The 23,148-nt window shown below is 56.4% G+C and overlaps 1 protein-coding gene across 1 annotated transcript; it reads left to right on the forward strand.

Moving 5' to 3' along the window:
* Positions 1-1,732: 1,732 nt before the first annotated feature.
* Positions 1,733-22,608, forward strand: MSI1 (musashi RNA binding protein 1). The gene is made up of 15 exons (XM_088019292.1): positions 1,733-1,791; positions 1,961-2,001; positions 2,568-2,649; positions 2,748-2,832; positions 5,718-5,759; positions 7,326-7,418; positions 11,040-11,088; positions 12,271-12,353; positions 12,800-12,917; positions 15,602-15,682; positions 16,932-16,988; positions 19,909-19,977; positions 20,770-20,924; positions 21,363-21,426; positions 22,561-22,608. Exons 1-14 carry the CDS (start codon positions 1,733-1,735, stop codon positions 21,402-21,404), a joined length of 1,056 nt encoding a protein of 351 aa, XP_087875418.1. The 3' UTR covers positions 21,405-21,426; positions 22,561-22,608.
* Positions 22,609-23,148: the final 540 nt, after the last annotated feature.

The following is a 23,148-nucleotide window of genomic DNA, read 5'->3' on the forward strand; positions in this document are numbered from 1 at the left end:
CCCTTCCAGAGGTCAGGGATAGGCCACCCAGAGCTGCTGTACACATTAATAAAAGGTGGATGACTGAAGGATGGATGTCAAGGTGAGCAGCAAAGGGTTTGTCATCAAGGGTTGTCACTGGGTTATACAGGGTAGATTTAAGGTAGAGAAGGGGGAAGGTGTGGGAGGTGAGTTGGGAGGGAGGGGCTTGTGTGGCACTGAGATACCCAGCAGGGATGAGGGTGTGGGAGGAGTGGCTGTCTTGGCCTCCGGCTTTGACCCTTTCTTGGCTGGTCTCAGCCAGGGAATTGAGGAGAGGAGATGGATATGGCGAGCTGGGGATAGGGAGGGTGGCCTCCAGCTCCGGAGGTGATCAGAATGGATGTTAGAGTTCCCGGGCTGGAGGGAGGAAGATTTGGGGGAGGGCGAGGTGACTCCTAAGGAGCCTAGGGTGAAAGTCCGGGAGGGGCTCTCAGAGACCCAGGAGATGGAGGCGGAGGGAGGAGGAAGTGAAGGCGTTTGCCTTCATGGGGAGTAAGTCTCAAACTGGAGGCGGATTGAGAGAAGTAACTCCAAATGCAGTGGGTAGGCAGCTGAGGGTCTTCCAATCCGATGGGGTTGGGCTTAGAACTCTGCAAAAGAAGGGGGTCATTCGGAGGGGAAGGTGCACCGCTGAGCCGGCGGCCTCCTAAACTGGAAACGGGAGGTTCTAAGCGGCACTGACCTCTCCCCCAGCCTCGGTGGGGAGGGCCGGTGAGCGTCCGGAACCGGCTTTCCCGAATCCAACCAGAAGTCTGAGTAGGGCTGACAAGTGAGCCAGGAGTGAGAGAAACAGTGAAGACTCCTCACACTGGGGGGTGCGGGGTGGCAGCAAACGGGGAACCCGGGCTTGGAATAGGGGGGTTCCTCAATAGACCATACAGAAGGGATTTGGGGGAGTTGAAGGGGACAGCAGGGGCTGGGAAGGGATTCAGGAAACTGGCATGGTTTCTACTGGGGTGCTCATGGAGTCTCCCCATTCGAGGCGCGAGGCACTGAAAGGGTTCCCCAAATTGGACATAGAGGATATGGGACACTGGGAGTGGACTCAGGGCTGCTGAGGGGGAGCCCTGAATCAGGCTCTGAGGAAACTGGGGGCAGCTTCTCATTCCCACTGGGGGGAACGGAGGGCTCCTCCACCAGTTGGAACGCGGGGGGGCATGGGGGGGGCACTGGGGCTATCTCCCTCCCGACCCAGGGAGATTGGGGAGCTCTTAAATTCTGGATAGCGGGGACCTGAGAGGGAGGACTAGGGGGATCCCCGATCCGGAACCGAGCTACCTTGAAGGCACCGGGAAGCGCTTCATTCCGGGAGGGCGTTCCCACGGCCCGGCCCCGCGCTGGGGTGGGTGGGGGGGTGCGGCCGCGCCCTGGTCCCGGCCCGCCTCCGGATTCGGGGTCTCTCTCGCCCTCGGGGACCCGGGAGCCCGGCAGGAGCGGGGTCCGGACGCCGCCGCCTCCGCGGGCGCCCGGGCGCGCGGGCGAGCGCGGGGCTTTATGCGCGCAGGGCGGCGGGGGGAGGAGCCGGCAGGTCGGCCCCCGGCGGGCCCTCCCCTCGGCCGTCCCCGCCCGCCCGCCCGAGCGGGGTCGGGGGAGGGGGCAGCATGGCCTGTCCGTCCGGCCCCCTTCGCCGCGCTCCTCATCTGCCCCGCGCCGAGCGCTGCCGCCGCCGCCGCCGCCGCCGCTCCGCTGCCCGCGCCGCCCGCGGCTCCCGATGGAGACTGACGCGCCCCAGCCCGGCCTCGCCTCCCCGGACTCGCCGCACGACCCCTGGTACGGCCCGGCCCGGCCCGGCCCGGCCTGCCCGGCCCGCGCCCGCCCCGGCCCCGCCAACATGGCCGATCCGGGTCGGGCCGGGCCTCCCCGGGGCCCGGGCCCTCGCCCCCTGCGCCCTGGCGCCCGGCGCTCACGCGGGCCCTTTGTGTCTCTCCTCCTCCCGCAGCAAGATGTTCATCGGGGGACTCAGTTGGCAGACTACGCAGGGTGAGCGAGCCCGGGAGCGCCCGCCGGCCAAGGCAGGGCACCCTGGACCCCCCCCCCGGCGCCCCGGAATCGGACACCCCAGCCCGGCCCTGCGCCCGGCTGACCCCAGGCGCCCCCGCGCCCTCTTTCGCGCCCCGCCCGGGGACCCCGAGAGCGCAGGGCGATCGGCGAGCGCGCATGGCCCAGCGGGTGGAGGGGAGGAGATGAGGGGTTCAGGGGGCATCGGGGGGTGGGCTGGGCCCCCGGGACCCGCCGGCGGCAGCGCCAACTCCGCTCGCACCTGCGGCTCAAACTTTTGTGAGGCGGCTCCCGGAGCGGCGGGAACCCGGCCGGAGCCGTCCCCCCTCCAGCCCAGCTCGGCCCTCGGCTTCCTGGGGCCCCCGTGGGCGCCAGAAGGCTCCACGGGAGCTGGGTGAGGGCTATGGAGGGGGGGGCAGTGGAGAGCGCGCAGGCTGCTTGGCGCGGGGGCGGCCGGGCCGCGGCGGGGTCATCGGGGGCAAAGGACGGGGGAGGGGGGGGAAGGGCGCGGGGCCCGAGCTGGTCCGAAGGCGGGTGTGTGGTTACAGAAGGGCTGCGCGAATACTTCGGCCAGTTCGGGGAGGTGAAGGAGTGTCTGGTGATGCGGGACCCTCTGACCAAGAGATCCAGGTGAGCCCCTCACCCCCGCCTCCTGCTCCCGGCTCGCCCCCCTCCACCGCCGCTCACTGCCTTGTAACCATCTGCCTCTCCCTCACTACCGCGCGCAGGGGTTTCGGCTTCGTCACTTTCATGGACCAGGCGGGGGTGGATAAAGTGCTGGCGCAGTCACGGCACGAGCTCGACTCCAAAACAGTGAGTGGCCCTCCGGGCGTCGGGGGTCCTTTGGTAGAGGGAGGCCGCCAGAGGAGAGGGTCAGGACTCTTCCCAGAGGACAGTTGGACCGGGTCCTTAAGGAAGGAAGGAGTTTTCTGAGTAGAAGGGCTGCCAAGCTCCGAAACTTTGTCACCAGAGTCGGGGGGCGGGGGGGCAGAGGGAGGATAAAAATCCCAGGCCTTGCGGTGAGATGCTACATCCCCCCCAGCCCCTCCCTATACCTACTAATCTTGATGCCTCCCGGAGCAGCTTGGGGTGGGGCCAGGGCCCTCCCCTGGCCCGAACTGGGTGAGTCAGGGTTGCAGCGACCCATCCCGTGGCTTCTCTGGACTCTAGCATTTGGCTCCCCACCACCACCATTCCAAACCAATGGCAAAGCATCACTGAATTCCCCTCCCTCTCCCCCCGTTTTGGTCTATGAGCTCCCCGCTTTGTGTGGAAGACATGAACCTGCTTTGCCCGTGAAGGGATTTATGAGAAGGGAACTAGCTTGCCTGGAAACAACCCTTCTGGGGGCTGGATCCGAGGGGAGGCTGCTTTTCTGGCTTTCAAACTCCTAAAACATTTTACTGCGGTCCCACTGCTCCCCAGTGTCTTGGGCCCTCCAGGGGGCGCTGGCCCAGGCCCCTGCTCTAGGGGAGAGGGAAAAGGAGAAAGTCAGAGGAGGGGTTACTCTGTGATGGGGTGACCGGAGGCCAGGGGGCCAGGCAGTGTGATCTCTCTCCACACTCCCCCACTCTCCTCCGACCCTGGGCCTCCCTGCTTGGGTCAGTCACCGGCTCCTGTTTACCTGCAACAATAACTGGTTGTGCCCAAGAATTTGCTAAATTACCGCCTGTCCCCAGCTCCTGTTATCTCTGCCCAGTGGCTCCCACTCCTGCTCGCAGTAATGAGCAAATGAGGCCAGGCCTCAACTTTGCCGGCTCTGAAAGGATCTTCTTGGCGCAGACTGAGTGACCCAAGCCGGGAATGGAGAGACAGTGCCCTATTGTTTTTGGTGATTATCTGCCATCAAGCTGCCAGTTCTCCTACCATCCCCTGTCCTCAGAATGCACTGATGGCTTCAGCAGAGCTCAGGAAGCTGAGATTTAGGGACTGGGGCTGGGTGGGGTGGGGGGGGGTTCATGGAAGATTGATAAGGAGAAGAGAGAAGAGGGGAAGGAGGGTGTGATGGGCATCCTTCTGAAGTTTGGGACTCAAAAAGGCAAGGGCTTTGTGTTTGGCATTCGCTGGCCTGGGAGAGGGGGGTGGGAGGGAGGTTTATTGTGGGGAGTCTATTTTGGGTTCTGACTTTCACCTTTTATTTACTTGTTGGGTTTTATTTATGTTACCAGCTGTGAGTCAGAGTGGAGGTGGGGTGTGTCAGGGATCGGGTGTGCGTGGGTCTGTGGGACGTGGCTTGGGTACCATCTCCCCATCAGGGTCTGCGCAGGGGGACTGTCTGAGGTGCTCTGGTGGCTGGGGAGGCTGCTTCCAGGAGAAAGAGAAGGATGAAAATGTCCGTAGAGGTACGAAATCACACCTTCAGACACACATGGGCAGTCGTGATTTCCCCTGGAGCCCAGTGGGACTTTGGGAGAGAGGAGACATTGCCCCAGCATGGATTTTAGAGGTTCCTTCTCTGTGGGCAGATCCAGTGGGGGAGCCCAGAGGAGGCTGGTCCCTGGTTCATGCCATTTCGGCAGAGAGGAGCCAGCGCCAGTTGCCTAGAACGAGGCTGAGTTTTGAACGGAAGGAACTTTGGGAAAAGATAGATCTTCCCTGCGATTGGCTGGTGAACTTCTGAGTGGTATCCACCCATGTGGATGGCAAGAAACTCTGGAATGACCAGGCCCCATAGGTCCTGCATTGATCACAATGTCTCGTGCCCTGACTTTTGCTGTTTATCAGTACCCAGGAGCACCCAGGTGCATCTTGCTTTTCTCCTTTGGTTGTTCACAGCCAAGGGCAAAGGTGGCCCGTGGTAATAGCACCTTTGTTTGCGCAATGAGGGGCAGTTCACAAAGGGCTGCTTTCACCCGTGTTATCTCATTTGATTCCCCATGGCTGCCCCTGGGAAAGTGCGTGTGATTATCCCCACTCTGCAGATGGGGGAACTGAGGCTCACAGGGGTGGGCAAGTTACCAAAATCAGAGGCTTGGCCTGGAGCCCAGAGTTTCTGATGGAGTCCAAGTCCCATGCCCTTGCACGTTACCAAAGGCTGCACTCTGATTCACTCCAAACCTGGCTGCATTATCAGGGAGCTGTTTGCTTGCAGCCTCAAAGAGGGCTGTTAGATGTCGATAGCACTGGGGGAACAGAATTGAGTCCATTCCTGGTGATTTATGAACTCTTACCTTGAAGCAAAGAGTATTTCCATCCACAAGACTTCCAAACTCTGGATTGCATGCCTCCCCTAGAGAGGTATCTGTGTGAAGTCAGTTAGGTGAGGAGGGCCCTCAAGTACCCTGTGCTTGAAGAATTAAGACTTTGCTTATTTTGTTGGGGCTCCTGCTGTGAGCCAGACACCTTGCCAAGTGCTTTGTAAGCATTATCTCAAATAGTCTGTGGAGGACCCCTTTGAGATGGGTGTTACTTTTTGCCCATTTTGCAGGAGAGCTTGGCCCTGAGGCTCAGAGAGGTTAAGTAACTTGCCCAGGGTCTCACAGCTGGGAAACAGTGTAAGTGGGATTCGAACCCAGCAGCCTGGCACTAGGACCTAAATGCTTAACCACTACTTTTCTGCCAGAGACTGTGGTGATTTCTGTCCCCTCTGTGTCACCTCTGTGTCCTGGGATGAGAGAAGTCCTCAGGGCTGAAGGCTGTGTGGTCACCCATCTGAAGTGCGATAACCAAGGCCCCTTTACCTCTCCCTTCTCTTTCAGATTGATCCCAAGGTGGCCTTTCCTCGGCGAGCACAGCCTAAGGTGGGTATGTCTGTGTCTGGGAGGAGCTGTGCTACTTTAGGCAGTGATTCCCTTCTATGGGAAATGCTTCCGGAACCTCTGGAGTGTTTCTGGAATAGACTGGGATGGGAAGAGGGAGGATTCTTAATGTCCTTGCTCTGTGGATTGAAGACATCCTGCATCTTTCCATCTGTGCTCTGGGACGGACTGGGAGGGGGCTGCATGTATTGGGAGAAGGAGGAACCCCTCAGGGGATTCATTGTCCTGTATTTGAAGCCAGTACACTTTGGACCCTAAGTCGAATTCTGACCTCATAGATCACAGTGGCTAAACCCAATGCCCCTGTGGAGGTCAAACCCAAGACAGACACCCCCTGAGGCTGAGCTAGTATCAGGCCAGGGAGCTATCTCTGACCCCCCAATCACCTTCCTACCTCTGGGGTTCACTGTGTTCAGCTTGCAGAGGGGGAAGGGACCATGGAGTTGGTCACCTCTTGTCTTTCAACTTGGGTGAATGCTTACCCTCCCAGTGCTCTCTTTCCCCAGTGCTGTGGCAAGTTTTTCTGGGTGTGTGTGCATTCTGAGCAGTTGAGCTATATAGCATTCAAGACTTTTGGTGCAGTGTAGGGGCCTGAGATTTTATGCCAGGCCCCAAGACAAATAGCCAGATCTTAATTTTTCAATGGTTAAATATAGGGGACAGGAAGGAAGGCTGATTACAGCACAGGGAGCTGAGGACCCCCGAGTCTGCTGACTTAACCTGTGTCCTAGGACTAGGTCCCCCTCCGGTAGATGTTTCCCCCTTTGCAAGGGGTTTGGTAGGAACCAGGATGCTTTAAGGTTTTGAGCCAGTGGCTTCCACCATGGTGCCCAGCTCCTGCCCCAGCGAAGGGAGAGGGACAAGTTTTAGGAGACAGGAAGGGGACATCTCTGGAAGGATCCAGCAGAGGGCCTGAAAGCAATTATGGAGCAGGTATTCGAAGGAAGCCGCACCAGGGAGCACATGGTCGGAATTGGGTTAATTCCATTAAGCAGTTTGGTGACAGAAGGTGCTTTAGTGTTAGGATGGGGCTGGGAATTGCTGTGGATTAGCCATGCGCTCCTGGGGTAATTAGGACCATGTGTTCTTCCTAAAACAGGGCTGGGGCCACAGGGCTGCCAGAGGTTGGGTTGGGAGGAGGTTGATGAGGAAAATGTCGGCGTTGGGTTCAGGGGAACCCTGTGATGGGCCTCGGTCTCTCCCAGGGGTGCTGGTGGGGTCTCTGAGTTACGCTGTAGGTCTGGGTCACTAACCTGCCCCCTTCCCTGTGTTGGTCCTTCTGGAAAGCATTTTCTCCTACACAGACCCCAGGGATGCAGGGCGGGAGGGAGGCACACTCCGGCCAGCGAGTGTGTGGGGTGCACAGCTGCCCATAACAGGCCTAGAGGCGGGGGTCCAAGCAGGAGCTGGGGGGGGGGCGGCCTTCTGAGTAGCCAGGGCCACAGAGAGCTTGTCAGCTGGTGCCCTGGCAGGAGGGCTCGGGCCCCTGCTGGTGGCAGTAGGCCACAGGACTCAGATGCCCACTTTCTCATTCCCTCCCCTTAACAGATGGTGACTCGAACGAAGAAGATCTTTGTGGGGGGGCTGTCAGTGAACACCACGGTGGAGGACGTGAAGCAGTATTTTGAGCAGTTTGGGAAGGTGGGTCAAAACTGGGGGTGCTTGCTGGGGGTGCTTTCGGGGCTGTGGAAGCCCTGTAGCATTGCTCAGTACAAGCAGAGTCCAGCCAGGTCATTCCAATTCCTGCAAAAAAGGTGAAAAGGGGACTGGGTCCTTTTGTGGGTGGGGCCAGGCTCCTCACGGTCCAGGCTCCTTTCCTATGTGTGGGCCTCAGCCTCTGGACACATCCCCAGGGAGAGAAGCCACACAGTAGCTGTCCCTGTAGTTGCCCTCCCTCTGTTTTTCTCTTGCTTATCTTCATTCTCCCGAGGGAGGCTGCTCTCCCCTAGCCAGTTCAATCCAGTCACCCCTTGGCCTCCTGGGAGTTTGCACCTGTCCAGGCCACGGGCGGTTGCACCTTCCCCCACTCCTTCCTGGTGAGGATGATAAGGAGGCAATAAATATGATTCCCAATTGCACTCAGCGCCCAGCTTGCACAGGTGGGAGCTGGGGGGGGGGGGGGAGGTGCTGATCCCCTAGCTATTTGAGAGGGGCACTGAGGAGAGCACCCTAAATTCCTGATCAGGCCCAGCAGATTGGCTCTCCGCTCTGAGGTGCATTGAGCTTAAATTTCTGGACCGTTTAGTTTACGAAGGAGATGTGGCATCATCAGACAATAGGTTGTCCCCAGAAAGGTGAGTGATGGGAGCATCAAGGTCTCATGGGGCTATGGCAAAGAGGGGGCCAAATTTTAAGACTGGGGGTGAAGGAGGGCTGCTGTGCTTAGTGCTGGGGTCCCTGGTCTTCGATGACGTGAGACAGGCTACAGGCTGGGTCTCTACCTGCCCAGCAAGGCATTTTCAGTTGTCTGCTAGGCAAAGGGCAGCGGCCTTGGGAATGGGATGTGAGCTGGGGACCGGCTGGGTTTCCAGGGCCCTGTCTCTAGGGGAGAAGAGGAGAGGGTGGGAGGTCCCCTGGCCAGCGGCTGCTGGCGGCGTGGGGGCCAGAGGCCTGGGCTCAGGCGCCTCCGTGGGGACCCGGGTACAGGACGGAGGGCAGGTCGGCGGCCTGGGCCCCAGAGGGAAGGGCGCTCCTGGGAAGCAGCAGGCCCGCTCGGCTCCGGCGGGGTGTCTTTGTGTCTGAGCGCCGAGCATTAGAGCTCGCACTAATCTGATCCAGCAGCTGTGATTGGAGGCCGCCTGCCCCCGGGGCCGGCGTTGCCATGGCAACCGGGCCCCAGGAGAAGCCGTCAGCGGCCGCGTCTTTTGTTCGGGCCTAAATCGGCGTTGGCATGTGAAACCGGCCCGGGGAGGCCAGGGGGAGCCGGAGAATAGGCTGCCAGGGAGCGAGGGGGACAGCCGGGAATGCCAAGGGCCCCGCGGCGGGGGGCCCCCCGCCCGGATCGAGGGGCCGCCGCCGAGGGGGGAACAATGGTCAGCCGCCATGGCTGCCACTCAGGCTTAGCGGCCGCCGAACTTGGCGGCTCCCACTGGTCAGCAGGCCTCGGCCGCCTCCCCTCCCCCTGCCGGAGCCCCCCTGCCCCCGGGTTCCCATGGAGACCAAAGCCTATTAAGGACACTGGGCTGGGAGCCTCCCTCCCCTCAGCTGGCCCCAGGAGGGGACACCAGTGGGGGTCCCCTGGACCCCCAGCCACTTTCCTTGCTCCTTGCCCTGGCCTCAACCCGACTGCCTCGCTGGGGGTCTGTCCAGCCAAGGCCCGGTTGAAGGGTCTGGGGTGCCAGGAATGGTGGGAGGTGGAGGGTTGGGTGAAGGAAGGCCAGAACGGCTGTGGATTTGGGCTGAATCACTTTGTGGGTCAGGCAGGAACTCAGAGCTATGGGATTAAGGAAGAGGGTGTGGCTTTTATCCATTCATTAATTCAAAAAATAATTACTGAGTACAAGTCAAGGTGCTCCATAGGATGGCCATCACCATAGCTGACCTGGGCGCTGTCCTAATGGAACCGTCAAAGCAAGGGGTGTTGGGTTGCTCTCTCTCTGTTGCTTTGCTTCTCCCCCATGTGACTGTGGGCGAGCCCCTCCATAATAAAGGTCAAAATAGCTATTATTTATTAAGCACTTGATGTGTCCCAGGTAACGTGATTTCGTGTTACAGGTGCCATGTCATTTAACTCCTCTGTACAATTGATAAACACTGTTACGCCCATTTTACAGATGAGGAAACCTAGTCCAAGGTTACCCAACCAGCAAAGGCAGGGATCTTGGATTCCATTTCCAGTCTGTCCTACTTAAAGCCTGTATTTTTATCACAACTCTCCTTTCTAGATTTCTCTTTTCCATTGTTTAAGCAAGGGGGTGGGGAAGATGTGTGGAGCCTAAAGCGTCTGCCCAGTTTGGACGGTCTAGCTGATTTGGGATTGGGACGCAGAATGGGTCCATAAGGATGGGAGTGTCGGAGGCACTCTGCTGCAGGCCCCTGGAGCAGGAAGCTCCTTGGGGAGGGAGGTGTCATTTCCCTCTAAGATCCTCCAGGGACCCAGCTGCCTCCTGACTTAGTGGGGTCCTGGTTCTCCCAGGGGGACGTCAGAGGCCTGGTGCTGCTTGGCACCTAAGGAGAGCTGGGGGGCCACCCTGTTCAGGGGCTGCCTTTGCCACTTTAATGAGGCAGATGACAGGCTGGAAAGACAGCCAAGGAGAGTGGAGGAGAGGCCGTACCCCATGGCCTCAGGAAGTTTTCCTTCATCCCTTGGGTGTCTGACCATTTGGGGGAGGGTCAGTGGCTGAATTGGGATGTGTGTGTTGTGGGGGGAGGGTATCCGAAGCAGCCCTTGACTTCCACCCAGGACAAATCAGACCTTAGCTTAACCCCATGAGGTGGCTGACATTGGCTGAAGAATTAAGAGAACGAGGAGGAAGCAGCCGCTGTAGGTAAAGGGAGGGAAATGGGACTGCAGGAGGCAAGCTAAGGCCTTTGGCTGTCCCTGTATCTAAGGGGATGCCTTGAGGGAGTAGCAAGAAGAGGAGACTGGGGTGCAAGGGAGGGGGGTGGATCATGTAGCCCACCCCCCTTCCTCAGCCCCCTGCCCCTCCCCCAGTCAGTGGGAGGCAAGCAGCCCAGGCACTGAACTCTACTTGCTTTAATTACAGCCTCTAGCAAAAGGAAACCTCAATTAGAGGAAAAGATCTGTACCAGGAGAGGGGAGTCAAGTCTGGCTGGAGTGGCTGCCGTCCTCCCGGCCTTTTGCAGAAAGGGAAGAGGCTTTCATTTCCCCGTTTCTATCTTGCTCCCATGTTTCCTTCTTTAGCACCCACTCCGTGCCTCCTCCTCCTCCCAGGCTTGGTCTAGGATTTGCTGTGTGACCTTGGCCTGGTGACTTCACCTCTCTGAGCCCTTTTCCTTATCTACAAAACGAGGCACTTACATGGCAGGGACTGTAGAGAGGATGATGGGGCAAAGTGCCAGGCACATATTTGGTGCTTCATATTTGTAGTCTGGTCCATTGAGAATCTGGTGGTTGGATGGGAGGTGCCTTGGCATCCAGGTGGGGTTGCAGATGGAAAGTCATCCCCTGCACAGGGAGCAGATTTAAGAGAGAGCTTAGCCTGCATGAGAGGGGCGTGGGTGTGGGAGTGAGCCCCTGCTGCTGGGTTGTGGCAGGTCCCCTGGTTTCTGGTGGGTCCACCATGGCAGGCTCTGTTTCAGGTGGACGATGCCATGTTGATGTTTGACAAAACCACCAACCGGCACCGAGGTGAGTGTGGCCCCCTCCCCCTTTCCAGGCCAGGCTGGGGGCCTGTGGTCAGCCAGGGGGCTGCAGGTCACAGCTGCCCTTTCATCTTGCCTCCTGACATCCTATCCCCAAGGATCTGCATCCTCTCCGGGGCCTGGCCTTACAGAAGGCTTTTGTCCCGCCGTTTCCTGTGCTAGAAACTTGCCCAATTGCAGACACCCGAGCGGACCAGAGGAGCAACCTCCCCCCTTCCAAACTGAGCCCTCAATGCCCCCCCCACCATCCCCCCGCCCCCGCCCGCGCCGGAGCCGGTGTCTACTGGGGCTTACCTTGTCCCTGGTAACCAGAGCTTAGGCCAGGCCGCCCCAGGGTCAGGCTGACTCCACAGTCTGCTCCCGCTCCCACCCCCACCCACAGGCTGAGCCCAGCCCCCAACCCCCTTGCCCCTGAACCTGTGAGCATCTGGGCCAGTGTGCATTGCCCGGTTGTTTTTCTCCCAAGGGCCTTGCCTTCTGAGAAATCCCATTCCAACCCCTGGGGCACACCCGGGAGGAGGTGGGGTGGTTTCTCCAGTTGCTTCAGGGTGTATTCGCCTGTTTGGGGATAGGATATGTGCTGGGGTATGCATGTATGTATGTGTGTGTGTGTGTATTTGTATCTGTGCACACGAGGGTATCTGTGTCTGAATATTTGCATGTGTCTTGTGTGTCATGGTAACTCTTCATGTGTAGGGGGGCCTTTGTGAGCGCTGCCAAGTTTATGTATGATATATGGTGTGTGTGTGTGTGTGTACATCTCTATGTCATGTATATGTGTGACTGTGTACAAACATAGGTTTGGGTGTGTACACTTTTGTGTAAATGTACGTAAGTGTTGTGTGTGTTCTTCCTTCCTTTGGAAAGCATCTGAGAAAGCGAAAAGGCATGTTGAGTGTATTTTCATGACTGCTCTAACGCTTTCTAATTTGCTGTGTGACCTTGGACAAGTCACTTCACTTCTCTGAGCCTTGGCTTTCCCATCTGTAATGTGGGGACTAGAAACCCTGTCTCAGCAGGAGGGGAGTTGAGAGGTTCCTAGGCTGTGGGCAGAGGCTTCCGTTAACTCTCAGGCACTGGCCCTTGAAAGAGGAGTGCTGGTGTGGTATCACTCGGGGCTGGGTTTTGACCATAAACCCTGGTTTTTGTCCCTGCCTTTGCCCTCTAGGGTTCGGGTTTGTCACGTTCGAGAGTGAGGACATCGTGGAGAAAGTGTGTGAAATACACTTCCATGAAATCAACAACAAAATGGTGAGGGGGGGAGACCGGACGGGTGGAGGTACAGAGAGAGAGACACGGGCGCTCGGAGGTTCTGGAGGCAGGCAGAAGGGAATCACAGTCCATGGGGGCAGAGCCAGTTCTCCCACCCCCTGAAGATCTGGACAGGAAGCCAGTGTCTCCTGGTGGTTAAAAAGCATGGCTTGTGGAGTCAGTCCTGGATTAACATCCTCACTCTACCACTTGCTAGTCTGTTCATTAGGCAGATGACTTCCCTGCAATCTGTGGCAGTACTATCCCCCCTCATGGGCTTGGTGTAAGCCATAACTGCCTGCAAAACTGTTTACATAATCTCTAGCACCCAGCAAGCACTCCATAAATGGTATCTATGAACCTAACAGGAAGGAGGCCGGCTAGGTAACCAAAGGGTCTACGACCCTACGTCCGGAGGAGGGACTGACCATCAGGTCTCATTGCAGGTGGAATGTAAGAAAGCTCAGCCAAAAGAGGTGATGTCGCCGACGGGCTCAGCCCGGGGGAGGTCTCGAGTCATGCCCTATGGGATGGACGCCTTCATGCTGGGCATTGGCATGCTGGGTATGTGCTAGGCCTGCACCTGCGGCTACTTCCTGCCCGCAACTGCTCCCAGGGCTACCAGGGGCTGCGTAGGTGTTGCCTCTCCTCTGTGGTCTGCCCTCCTGCGTGAGTCATTGGGCAGGAGTGGGGACCAAGTATCTCAAGCCTCCAAGCCAACCCAGGGTGGGGCCGTTGGGTTGTGGGGTGCTGCCCTCTGGCGGTAGCCAGAAAATGGCCCAGCTGCTCCTCCTTCATTGATCCTTCTGTCCATCTGTCCATTTGTTCATCCACCCACCCATCCATGTCGTAGTTATTGAGCAACTATAAATGCTAGGAACTATGCCAGCAAATATAACAGTGACTTTCCTTGGAGCTTTGTGGTCTGGCAGGGAAAACAAGTAAGAATATAAATAAGTAGAATATAATTAAAAATAAATAAGTAGGACGCAGCAGGATAGGGGGCCAAGAGAGCATGGGCATAGAGAACTGGGACCGAGGTTTGGAGAAGCCAGAAAGGAAGTTACACTTAAGCTGAGGGCTGTGGGTTGAGTAGGTGCTAGTTACAGGAGGTCAGGGGAGAAGGGAAGGGTAAAGTGTTGCATGCAGAGGGAACAGCATTTACAATGACCCAAAGACTTTGGGGAGAGCAAAAAGAAAGCAGCTGCTGCTTGTTCACCCAAGTAATATCTATTGAGCAGTTTCTGAGGGGCAGGACCTGCCCTCCTGGGCTTTCCCATCAAGCAGGAGGTATGAGTCAAAAGGCAACGATAGCATATAGTGATGGGAGGCTGTGGGAGGCCCAAGGAGGCACCCAAAACCCACCTGCTGGTCCAGGAGGCTCCCTGGAGTAAGTGCAGGTCGCCAGGCGCCTTGGAAGGTGAGTAGGAGTCAGCGGTATTTGGGGCCCGCAATCTGAGCTGGGCCCCCCAGGAAGCTCGCAGTCTCCCTGGAGAGACAAGATGCGTACACACAGAAAGAGAACAGTACAGAGGAGTTTTTTTGCCAGGTACGGAGGGAGGGGTGCTCTGGCAATTCAGAGGCAGGGGGTGGGTGGGTGGGCATGGCATGGGCTGGAAGGTCAGGATTGAGATCACAGATAGAGTGGGTGAGGAGAGCAGACTCCACACAGGAAAGTGTCTTCTCTTGAAGTTTTCTTTTAACTTTCTATTTGGAAGTAATTTCAAAATTTCAGAAGAGTTGCAAAAATTAACAGTACAAAGAATATCCATATACCTTTTACCAGACTCACCCATTAATATTATACCCCATTTGCTTTATCGTTTGCTCTACCTCTGTATGCATATGTGTGTGCACATATGTGTGTATGTATGTACACACGCACACGCACGCACTCACACACACAATACTTTGGTGATTTTCCACTGAATCATTTGAGCTTAAGTTAAATGTATTATGGTCCTTAACCCTTAAATACTTCAGCGTGTATTTCCTAAGATTAGGGGTATTTTGCTCATGAAGCCACGTGATGATAATCCACTTCATACATTTATGTCGCTCCAATATTTTAACCTATTTTCCAATTTGATCAGTTGACCCAATAATGTTCTTTATAGCACATTTTTGCCCTCTCACATAAGATCCGGGCTAGAATCAGGTATTGCATTTAGTTGTCTCGTCTCTCTAGCCTCCTTCGGTCTGGAACATTGAGACCCGTTTTCTTTTCAAGGTGATTCATTAGCTGGTTTCACCCCATTTAAAAAAAATGACAAAGAAGGAAATTATACCAATACAGGCATTGGTGGTTAAGAGACTTGGAACCAGTTAGCTCTGAATGCGAAGTCCAGTTACACCATTATTACTCTATATTACTCATTATTACTATATGATTTTTCTGGCAAAGCTGCACATTTTATTAGATGCATACAAGTAGCAGGCACCGGGAGCTTGTCCTGGAGGTACAGAAATAAAAGATGGGGAAGACAGAAAATCGGCTCTTTTAAAAAAACCCTGGGAGGGGCACCTGGCTGGCTCAGTTGGAGGAGCGTGTGACTCTTGATCTCAGGGTCATGAGTTTGAGCCCTACGTTGGGTGTGGAGATTACTTAAATAAAATTAAAAAAAAAAAACCAACCTAGGATAAGTTCAGATAATGATCATTGGTGCTGTGGGGTAATTGATAAATACTGTAACTGATGAGAGGGAGGACTCTTATAGAATGACCTCTCCAAGGAGGTGACATTTGAGCTGAGACTTGTACAATGACAAGGACACAGTCATGGGAAAACCTGGCAGGGGGAGAGTGTTCCAGGCAGAGGAAACAGCCTGTGCAAAGGCCCTGAGGTGGGAAGGAGCTTGGTGGCTTTGAGAAACAGCAGGGAGGCCAATGTGACTGCAGGAGAGTGTAGATGAGGACAGGAAGGAGGCAGGAGCCAGAGCACGAAGCGTCTTGGTAAGGGTTTGGACTATTCTCAGCCAATATGTCTCCTCTCTGAGCCTCAGTTTTCCCCATCTGTGAAATGGGGCTCCTAATAGTACCTGCTTCTTAGGATTCTTGTGAGGCTTAAGGAGAGAATGAAGTATGCAGTGGGCTTAGCGCAGGGCTTGGCATGCAGAAGGTGTTTGGTAAATGTGGCTGTTATCTGTGCTACGAGGTGGGGAGGGAGACGAGTGGCTCAGATCCTTCCCCGCTGAGCAGGGTCTGAGCGCTGGGTGAGGCATCTAACACTAGCCCCCTTGCCCTATCAGGTTACCCTGGTTTCCAGGCCACAACCTATGCCAGCCGGAGTTATACAGGCCTCGCCCCTGGCTACACCTACCAATTCCCCGGTAAGTCCTGCTTGGTGTCCCTCTGTTGCCAGCATGTCCCCAGTTCCTGGGCAGTCTCAGTCCTCAGGGCGGTGTCTAGGGGTGCATGGCTGGGGGGGTGGTCTGCCTGCTGGAGGCTTGGAAGGAAGGGCATGTCTGAGGAAGGAGCACCTCTCCCCACCATCCCCTCCTCCCTCCTCCCCAGAAGCTGGGGATAACCCCCTCCCACCCCCTCGTGGTCCTGCATGGCACAGTTCTCTCCCAGGCGGATCTCTGCCTGCCTCCTGCCTTTCTCCCCTCCTCATGCCATTCCGAGTTGCCACTTCCACCAAAGAAGACATCAGACTTGTGGCGGAAGCGTCCCTGAGGGCCGTCGCCAGCTGCGTCTTTATGGCCACACTTACAATGACCACGTGCTCCGCCGAGCCCTTTTCAGGCCCACAAGACCTTTTGTGGCCCCGAACGCTGAAAAGCAATCCAAAACCCTGATGATCACCACCCTCATTTGTAATGCAAAATAAAAATAACGCTAGACCTTAGAATAAGTGGCAGGAAGCCCAACAAAGTTCTGAATTTTGCCATAATGGCTCTTCAGTGTTGTTTTCTTTGAAATATCAGACATCAAATTTTTGCATGCTTTTTTTGGCCTTTTTTTTTTTTTTTTTTTTAGAGGGTCCCTAAGCACTTGCATCCTTTGCCTCTTGGGCTGTCCATCTTGGAGTCCTTTCTCGACATTATGTTGTCTAATCCTGACAACACTCACGGGGGAAGGATGACCATCCTCATTTTATAGGTGAGGAAATGGTCTCAGAGAGCAAAGCGATTTGCTAAGACGACCCATCATCTAGAAAGTGGTGGAGCTAGGAACCTAGCCTGAGTCAAACCTGCTCTGGGGTCACTGGTTTCCATCAGTGCTGCCTCACCAGCTCCTCCCCACAAACAAACAAACAAACAAGCAGGAAAAGAGGAGGATTCTGGGAGGTGTTTTGGTGCAATGTCACGTCTTTTAAGAAAGCCCAGAGTGGTCACTCCGGCATCGCCCTGAGCCCAGGGTGTAGGTGGCAACTCTGCCTGCTCTTCTCCGTGTCTCTCCTCTGCCTACGTCTTCACCTTTGCCTGCTGGGCACCTTGCTCTCCCCATCCCAGCTCTTGGGTCCTGTGCATGGCCTGTCCCCCTACCCAGTGTCCCTGTGGGTGCATCTGTCCTCCCTGGGCCGTGCCCCAGGGACCTCCCCTGCACCTTCCTAAGCTGTTTTACGTTTCATTTTAGAATTCCGTGTAGAGCGGACCCCTCTCCCGAGCGCCCCAGTCCTCCCCGAGCTTACAGGTCAGTCGCTCGGATTTCCTACACCTCACAGGCCGCACGGGGAGAAAGAGAAGAACCCAGGGGTCTTCCCCGGGGAAGGCTAGTGGGGCCCTTTTCTCCTGTCCCCACAGCCCTCTGGCTGTGGGGACACAACAGACTCTGCCCAGGCCCTGGCCAGTCTGTGTAGCTACATGGCCCTGAAGGGTGGGGCATGGGGCCAAGCCCAGCAGATGGAGGAGAAATCACTCATTCATCTAGTTGGCAAATATTTATTTAGCGCCTCCCATGTGCCAGGCACCGAGTAGACTCTGGGATCCAGCAGTCAAGACGCCAGGGTCTCAAACTCAGAGTAGAGTGGGCCGGGTGGGGGTCTTCGACAGACTGGAGTGCGCATGCGTCCACTCTGTGCCAGCCCACCCCGGCCGGGAGGGGATGCACACCTAGTACTTTGAGATCTCTGTTTCCGAGAAAAGCCAGAAACACGGCTTTTGCTTCTGAATGGATTTTTCAATCGTTCTCAAATGTTGGCAACAAATTCCAAATTGTTAAACCACTGCAGGCCCAATGAAACCTATTTGAGGGCCAAATCCAGCCCTCAGGCTGCACACTTGCAGCTTCTGAGCAAGCCTGATGAAGGCGCTTGGCCCTGTCAGGAGCCATCTCGCTGGCTGCAGCCCTTGCTGGGGCCCCGCCAAGTCTGAGGGGAGGGGAGGGGCATGTGCAGATGAGGTGGGCTGCAAGGGGTTTCTCTGTTCAACCTGCTTCTCCCCCCACCCCACCCCAGACTCTCCCCCCAACCTGGCCGTGTGTGGAGGACGTGAGCATGGTTGCTGCTTTCAATGAGACCTTCCTTCCAAGGGGTGCTCAGGGGTCCCCCAAAATTGGGGAAGGGGATGAGGAAAGGGGAGGGAGTAAAGAGTTCTGTAGGTGGGGGGTGGTAGAGGCCCCTCCCTGAGCAGAGTTGGGTTTGACCCGCCATGGGGGTGTTGGAAGGGGGGTTCTTTTCTCCTCATTTAAGAACTTTGTGTTGAGGACCTACTATGTGGGGCACTCTGCCAGGCCCCTGGGGGCAGCGCAGGGACAAGACAGGGCCAGGCCCTGCTCTCACAGGACTTGCAGTCTAGAGAGGAAGACAAATACTTATTACATAAATGAGTAATCCTTTACAGTTGTGATAAGCACTTACTCAGGTTGGCTTAGCTGACTTTGCTTTGTGGAAAGTCCTAACCAGACCAAGAACCAAACCTCAGAGCCCACCCCCTGCCCTCAAAAGAACTGAGAGAAGACATGTCCCCTCAGCAGCTAGCTTGGTACAGGGGAGGAGATTTTCCCTGGAGGTCTGGGGTCTGAACTTTTCTCTTGCCTTCAGGAGATGTGGGTGTTTCCTTCAGGCATTCAGTAGGCATTTACCATGCCAGATGTTGGTCCAGGTGGGGATACAGCAGTGAATGAGATGGACAAGGTCCCTGCCTCCTGGAGCTGATATTTCAGTGGAGAGAGACAGCAGTAAACAAGTAGACACGCAAATGAATAAAATAATTGCAGAGGGTGAGAAGTTCCACAAGGAAAATAAAACAGGGAGATGTTCTAAGGTCTTAGGGCCAGGGGCAGGGGGCTGCCTTAGCAGGGGTGGCCAAGGAAGGGGATGTCGGGGTGAGGAGTCAACTGTATGGCTCTTAGGCAAGGCTCCTTCATAGTGTGGGAATCATGCTGTCTCCAGACTTTTAATCCCCCAGACCAAAGGCCTTGCCAAGAATTTTCAGGGGCCATTTACGGAGTCCCTAGGCCCAAGTCCAGTACCAGTTCAGGGTCAAGGTCACCAAAACAGCCCCCAGAGAACGTATCCCTGAGGGCAAATGCCACCCCGGTTGACTCTGGCTCTGCAGTGGCAGAGCCAAGCAGTAGGGGGCGCTCACCCCACTACCCCAGCCCAAGGGAGCTCCAGGTTCAAGCCAACCACTTGTTTAAGAAGAGGTTCCTTTTAGGGGCGCCTGGCTGGCTCAGTCTGTAAAGCATGCAGCTCTTGACCTTGGGGTTGTGAGTTCAAGCCCCCCATTGGTTGTAGAGACATCTTTAGGAAAAAATAAAAGAGGAGGTTCCTTCTACTCCTTCAGCAGCCATTTATTAAATACCTACTGTGTATAAGGCAGGGTGCTGGGCACTGTGGAGGTAGACCACAAACAAGGGAATACCAGTATCTCTGTGTCCGAAGAGGGGACCAAAGAGAAGGGGCTAGGGGAGTTTGGGGGGGAGAGTGGTCATTTCCGGTTGGGTGGCAGTCAGGGGAACCCTGAGGCAGGGAATTGGGTGCACCCAGTTTACTGAGGGTGTGGCCTCAGGAGAAGGACAGTGAGAGGAACAGGACAGGCAGAAGGATTGAAGCTGGATTATGGCCTGGACTGGAGCCTGGCTTCCGCCTGATCCCACGGGGAGCTCTGGGACACGCACTAGCACCTCAGAGTTGGTCCCACCTTGCGGCAACAGGCCCGGCTTCTTGTACCCCACGTCAGTCAGGCACTGGCGGCAGTCGCCTGGGGTTGGGACGTGGGCCATACCCTCCTGGGGACCTCTGGGCTGGGTCCACCCAGCCAAGGGCACGCTCGGAAGTAGGGAGCATCGCTCAGAGCAGCTCAGGGTGGGGTGCCCCTCTCCCCACCCTGAGTTTTGTGTTGTTCAAGTGTGTCCCTTGAGTCCAGGGGGGAAACTGAGGTCGAGTCCGTTGCTAGGAAGCCATCCGCTCTCCTACTTTTCTCCATCCATTCCGTGGGTCAGGGCACAGCTGGTGGCCCAAGGGAGTGCTTTCTGCCTCCATGCTGGCGCTGCCCCGACCCTCTGGGGGGGAGGGGGGTAAGGCTGGAGAGACTCTGCCCAGAGGGGGCCTCCGTTGTCCACCTCCATCCTCTCGCCCACCACACTGAAGGGCCCATACCTTTCCTTCCAGCCATTCCCCTCACTGCTTACGGACCAATGGCGGCGGCGGCGGCAGCAGCGGCTGTGGTTCGAGGGACAGGTGAGGCCTTCTGGGGTGCAGGAAGCAGAGAAGGGGTGTTGGGGGCGGGGAAGTCTAGAGAGGAGAGGAGGTAGCCACTGCCACCCTTTCCCAGAGGGACTTACTTGTTCATCTGCTCCACAAGTATTAACGGAGCACCTGGGAGGCCAGCCAGGAAGGAGACCCCATGTCCTCCAGGGTTTGCAGGCTGGGGGGCGGGGGGCGTTGGGCGTGACAAAGGATGAACCCGCTCTGCTTGGGCGGGGAGTCAGGTACCAGAGGCTCTCACAGATGGAGCCTCTCAGGAAGGCTTCCCAGAGGCCCGGCTCCTTAACGTCCGATTCGAAGCCAAAGAGGAAGAAAAGTGTCCCCAGCAGAGGCCAGTTGGTATGGGGGCGGGGAGAGTACAGGAATGGGGGGTGGGGAGGACGAGGCAGGAGGAACCAGGTCCTGTGGAGACACAGAACATTGAAGCAGTGGAGCGATGTCGATCTTGGAACATGCACTCGGCTGCCGGATGGGGGAAAAATTTGCAGGGGCTCAGGAGGGGAGGCCTGGAGGTCAGTGAGGAGGCGGCAAGATGGACAGACGAGCTGGTGGCAGTGGATGGACTTGGGGAGACCTCCAGCGGGTGGACCCACAGACCCCGCTGGGATGTAGGGGTGAGGGAAAGGGAAGGCTCAAGTTCACGGTGGGTGGAACAGGTTCGAGGGGGGTGTTGTGGCACGTGGGGCAGCAGTGGGCGCCGGGGCTATCACCGTCTTCTTTCTGGGTTGCCAGGCTCTCACCCCTGGACGATGGCTCCCCCTCCAGGTTCAACTCCCAGCCGCACAGGGGGCTTCCTGGGGACCACAAGCCCCGGCCCCATGGCCGAGCTCTATGGGGCAGCCAACCAGGACTCGGGGGTCAGCAGTTACATCAGCGCTGCCAGCCCCGCCCCCAGCACCGGCTTCGGCCACAGTCTTGGGGTGAGTGGTCAGTCCTGGAAGACTCAGAAGTTGGAGGAGGGAAAGGTTTTGTCTGTTAGCAAGGGCAGAAGGGGGGCCAAGGGAGGATGGATGGAAAAAGATGGTCACCAAGGGGGAACAGTGGGCCTCATCATTCATTCCGTGTGCCAGGCATTAGGTGGGCTCTGGGGATACCACACAGACTCGCCGTCTCTGGCCACATGGAGGCTAGATTCTAGCTCAGGAGTGCCCTCATTTTAACCAGGGTACTGGCAATATGCAGATTCCAAGCCCTACCCCAGAGAATCTTCCATTGCATCTGCGGCGGGGGTGGGGGGGAGATATGGGCAAGGCTAGAGAAGGGTCTGTGTCTCTCCCTCGGCGTTCCTCAGAAGAAAGGAGCCCCTGGGCCTTCTCTGCATCCCTAGGAATCTAGGAGTCAAATTCTTTTCTCCCCAGGGCCCTTTGATTGCCACAGCTTTCACCAATGGGTACCACTGAAGCAGGAATCAGGTGGCAGGAGGTGAGGAGGTGGGCCGGGGCCTTGGGGGGGTGGCTCTGGGAGGGCTGGCACCGGGCAGCCCCGTCTGGGCCACAGACCTTGTCCCCGCCTTCATGGAGCCCACAGTCCAGGGGGGGAGACAGAACTTTCATAACAGCAGTGGTCAGTGAACCTGAAAAGCTGCTCAGTCTGCTACATCAAAACTGTAAATGAAAAGCACAACAAGGCAGTCCATGCCACCTGTCAGACAAAGTTGTCGTTTTTTTTTTTAAGATTGCTAATGCCCCACATTGATGAAGGTGTAGGGGAAGCAACATGTAAATTGTCTTTGACTTGGGGTTTCCAAAGGGCAGACTGGCACTGTGTGCCCAGGTTTTAAACATCCATGCCCTTGACCCAACGAGGCCACTTCTAGGCATTTATTTAAAAAACTGCCAAAACCCAGGGCACCCGGCTGGCTCAGTCGGAAGAGGGTGTGACTCTTGATCTCAGGGTCTTGAGTTCGAGCCCCATGTTGAGTGTGGAGATTACTTAAATAAAATTTTTTTTTTTTAATTAAAAACTGCAAAACACTGAAATGCCCATCAAAAGGAAAGTGGTTAAGTAAATCAGAGCGTATGTGTACACCGGCATATTACACAGCTATTAAAACGGGATACTGTCCACATACACACATGTCCAGGGAGTAAGAGAGAGAGGGAACTCTGTACACATGGTCACGGGGGTTACTGTGTGAACCGGGACATTTCGTTTGTTCCTTCCTTCCTTCCTGCATTTATTCCAACGACTATTAGTCAGTTGAGCACCGTTTCAGGAAGGAGGGATGTAGGAGACAGACAAGGCCCCTCTCTCATTCTACAGACAAAAATCAAGTGGACAAAAGAGGAACTTAGAAATTATGTTTGAAGGGGCTACTTCAGATTAGAGGTTCAGAGAAGGTGCCTCTGAGAAGGTGCCACATTTTAAATAAATCCAGTCATGCAAAAATCTAGGGAAAGAGCATTCCAAACAGGGAACAGAGCCTGCGAAGTGTGTGAACAGAGCTCTTCTAGGAGAGGCTACCTGGGTTCCGGGAACCTCTGGGAGCCCCAAAGAGAGGCGGGGGCATGGGCAGGTGGCCGCAGGGCCTCCTTGTAACCTCCTGCTGTATTCCAGCGCCCCAGCCTGCAGCTGACTGAGGACCACAGCGAGCCAGCGAGGGGCGGGGACACCTCAGCCGCAGCCGCCGCCCCCTCCCCCGCAGCGACTCGGACCGCTACTGCCTGCCCCCAACTCCCTGGGCCCGGCCCCTGCCCTGCTGCCCCGGACAGCGTCTGGCTCCCCTACTAACCTCCCTCTCTTCCGCCCTTGGCTCCCCTCCCCCACCTGCCCCTCTCCTCCCGCTTTTATTTATTTTGGATTAGCCGGTTGGCCCCCACCCCCCTGGTTCTCCCCTCTCAGGTCTGCGCCCCTCCCTCCCTGCCGCACCCCCATAGGACCCTCCCCCCCCAGAAGGCTTTTGTATTTGTGCATAGCTAGAGTGAGGGCGGAGGGGGTCTGCTACAGGCCGCAAGCCCTATGCTTGTTTTTTATTCTGATTTCCCCTCCTTTTCTCTTTCTTTTTTCTTTTTTTTTTTTTTTAAGAAACCGTTTTTTAAACTATTTCTAGGTTTGTGAATGTGAAGCCCCAGGCCGCAGGGGGCAAGGGGCCAGGTGCCCCCCACCAGCTGAGAACAAAATGTCTATGTGGGTGTGGGCCCCTGG

Source organism: Eumetopias jubatus, unplaced genomic scaffold, assembly GCF_037043125.1.
Source record: "Eumetopias jubatus isolate StellerSeaLion01/CBP00866 unplaced genomic scaffold, mEumJub1_p1.0 scaffold_16, whole genome shotgun sequence".
Lineage (NCBI taxonomy): Eukaryota > Metazoa > Chordata > Mammalia > Carnivora > Otariidae > Eumetopias > Eumetopias jubatus.

Bases quoted from the DNA above. Each gene is read 5' to 3' on its own strand.
- MSI1 (XM_088019292.1), top strand. From the start codon at position 1,733: ATGGAGACTGACGCGCCCCAGCCCGGCCTCGCCTCCCCGGACTCGCCG. The intron at 2,002-2,567 runs GTGAGCGAGCCC...GTGTGGTTACAG, and splicing joins CAGTTGGCAGACTACGCAGG to AAGGGCTGCGCGAATACTTC. The intron at 12,354-12,799 runs GTGAGGGGGGGA...GTCTCATTGCAG, and splicing joins ATGAAATCAACAACAAAATG to GTGGAATGTAAGAAAGCTCA.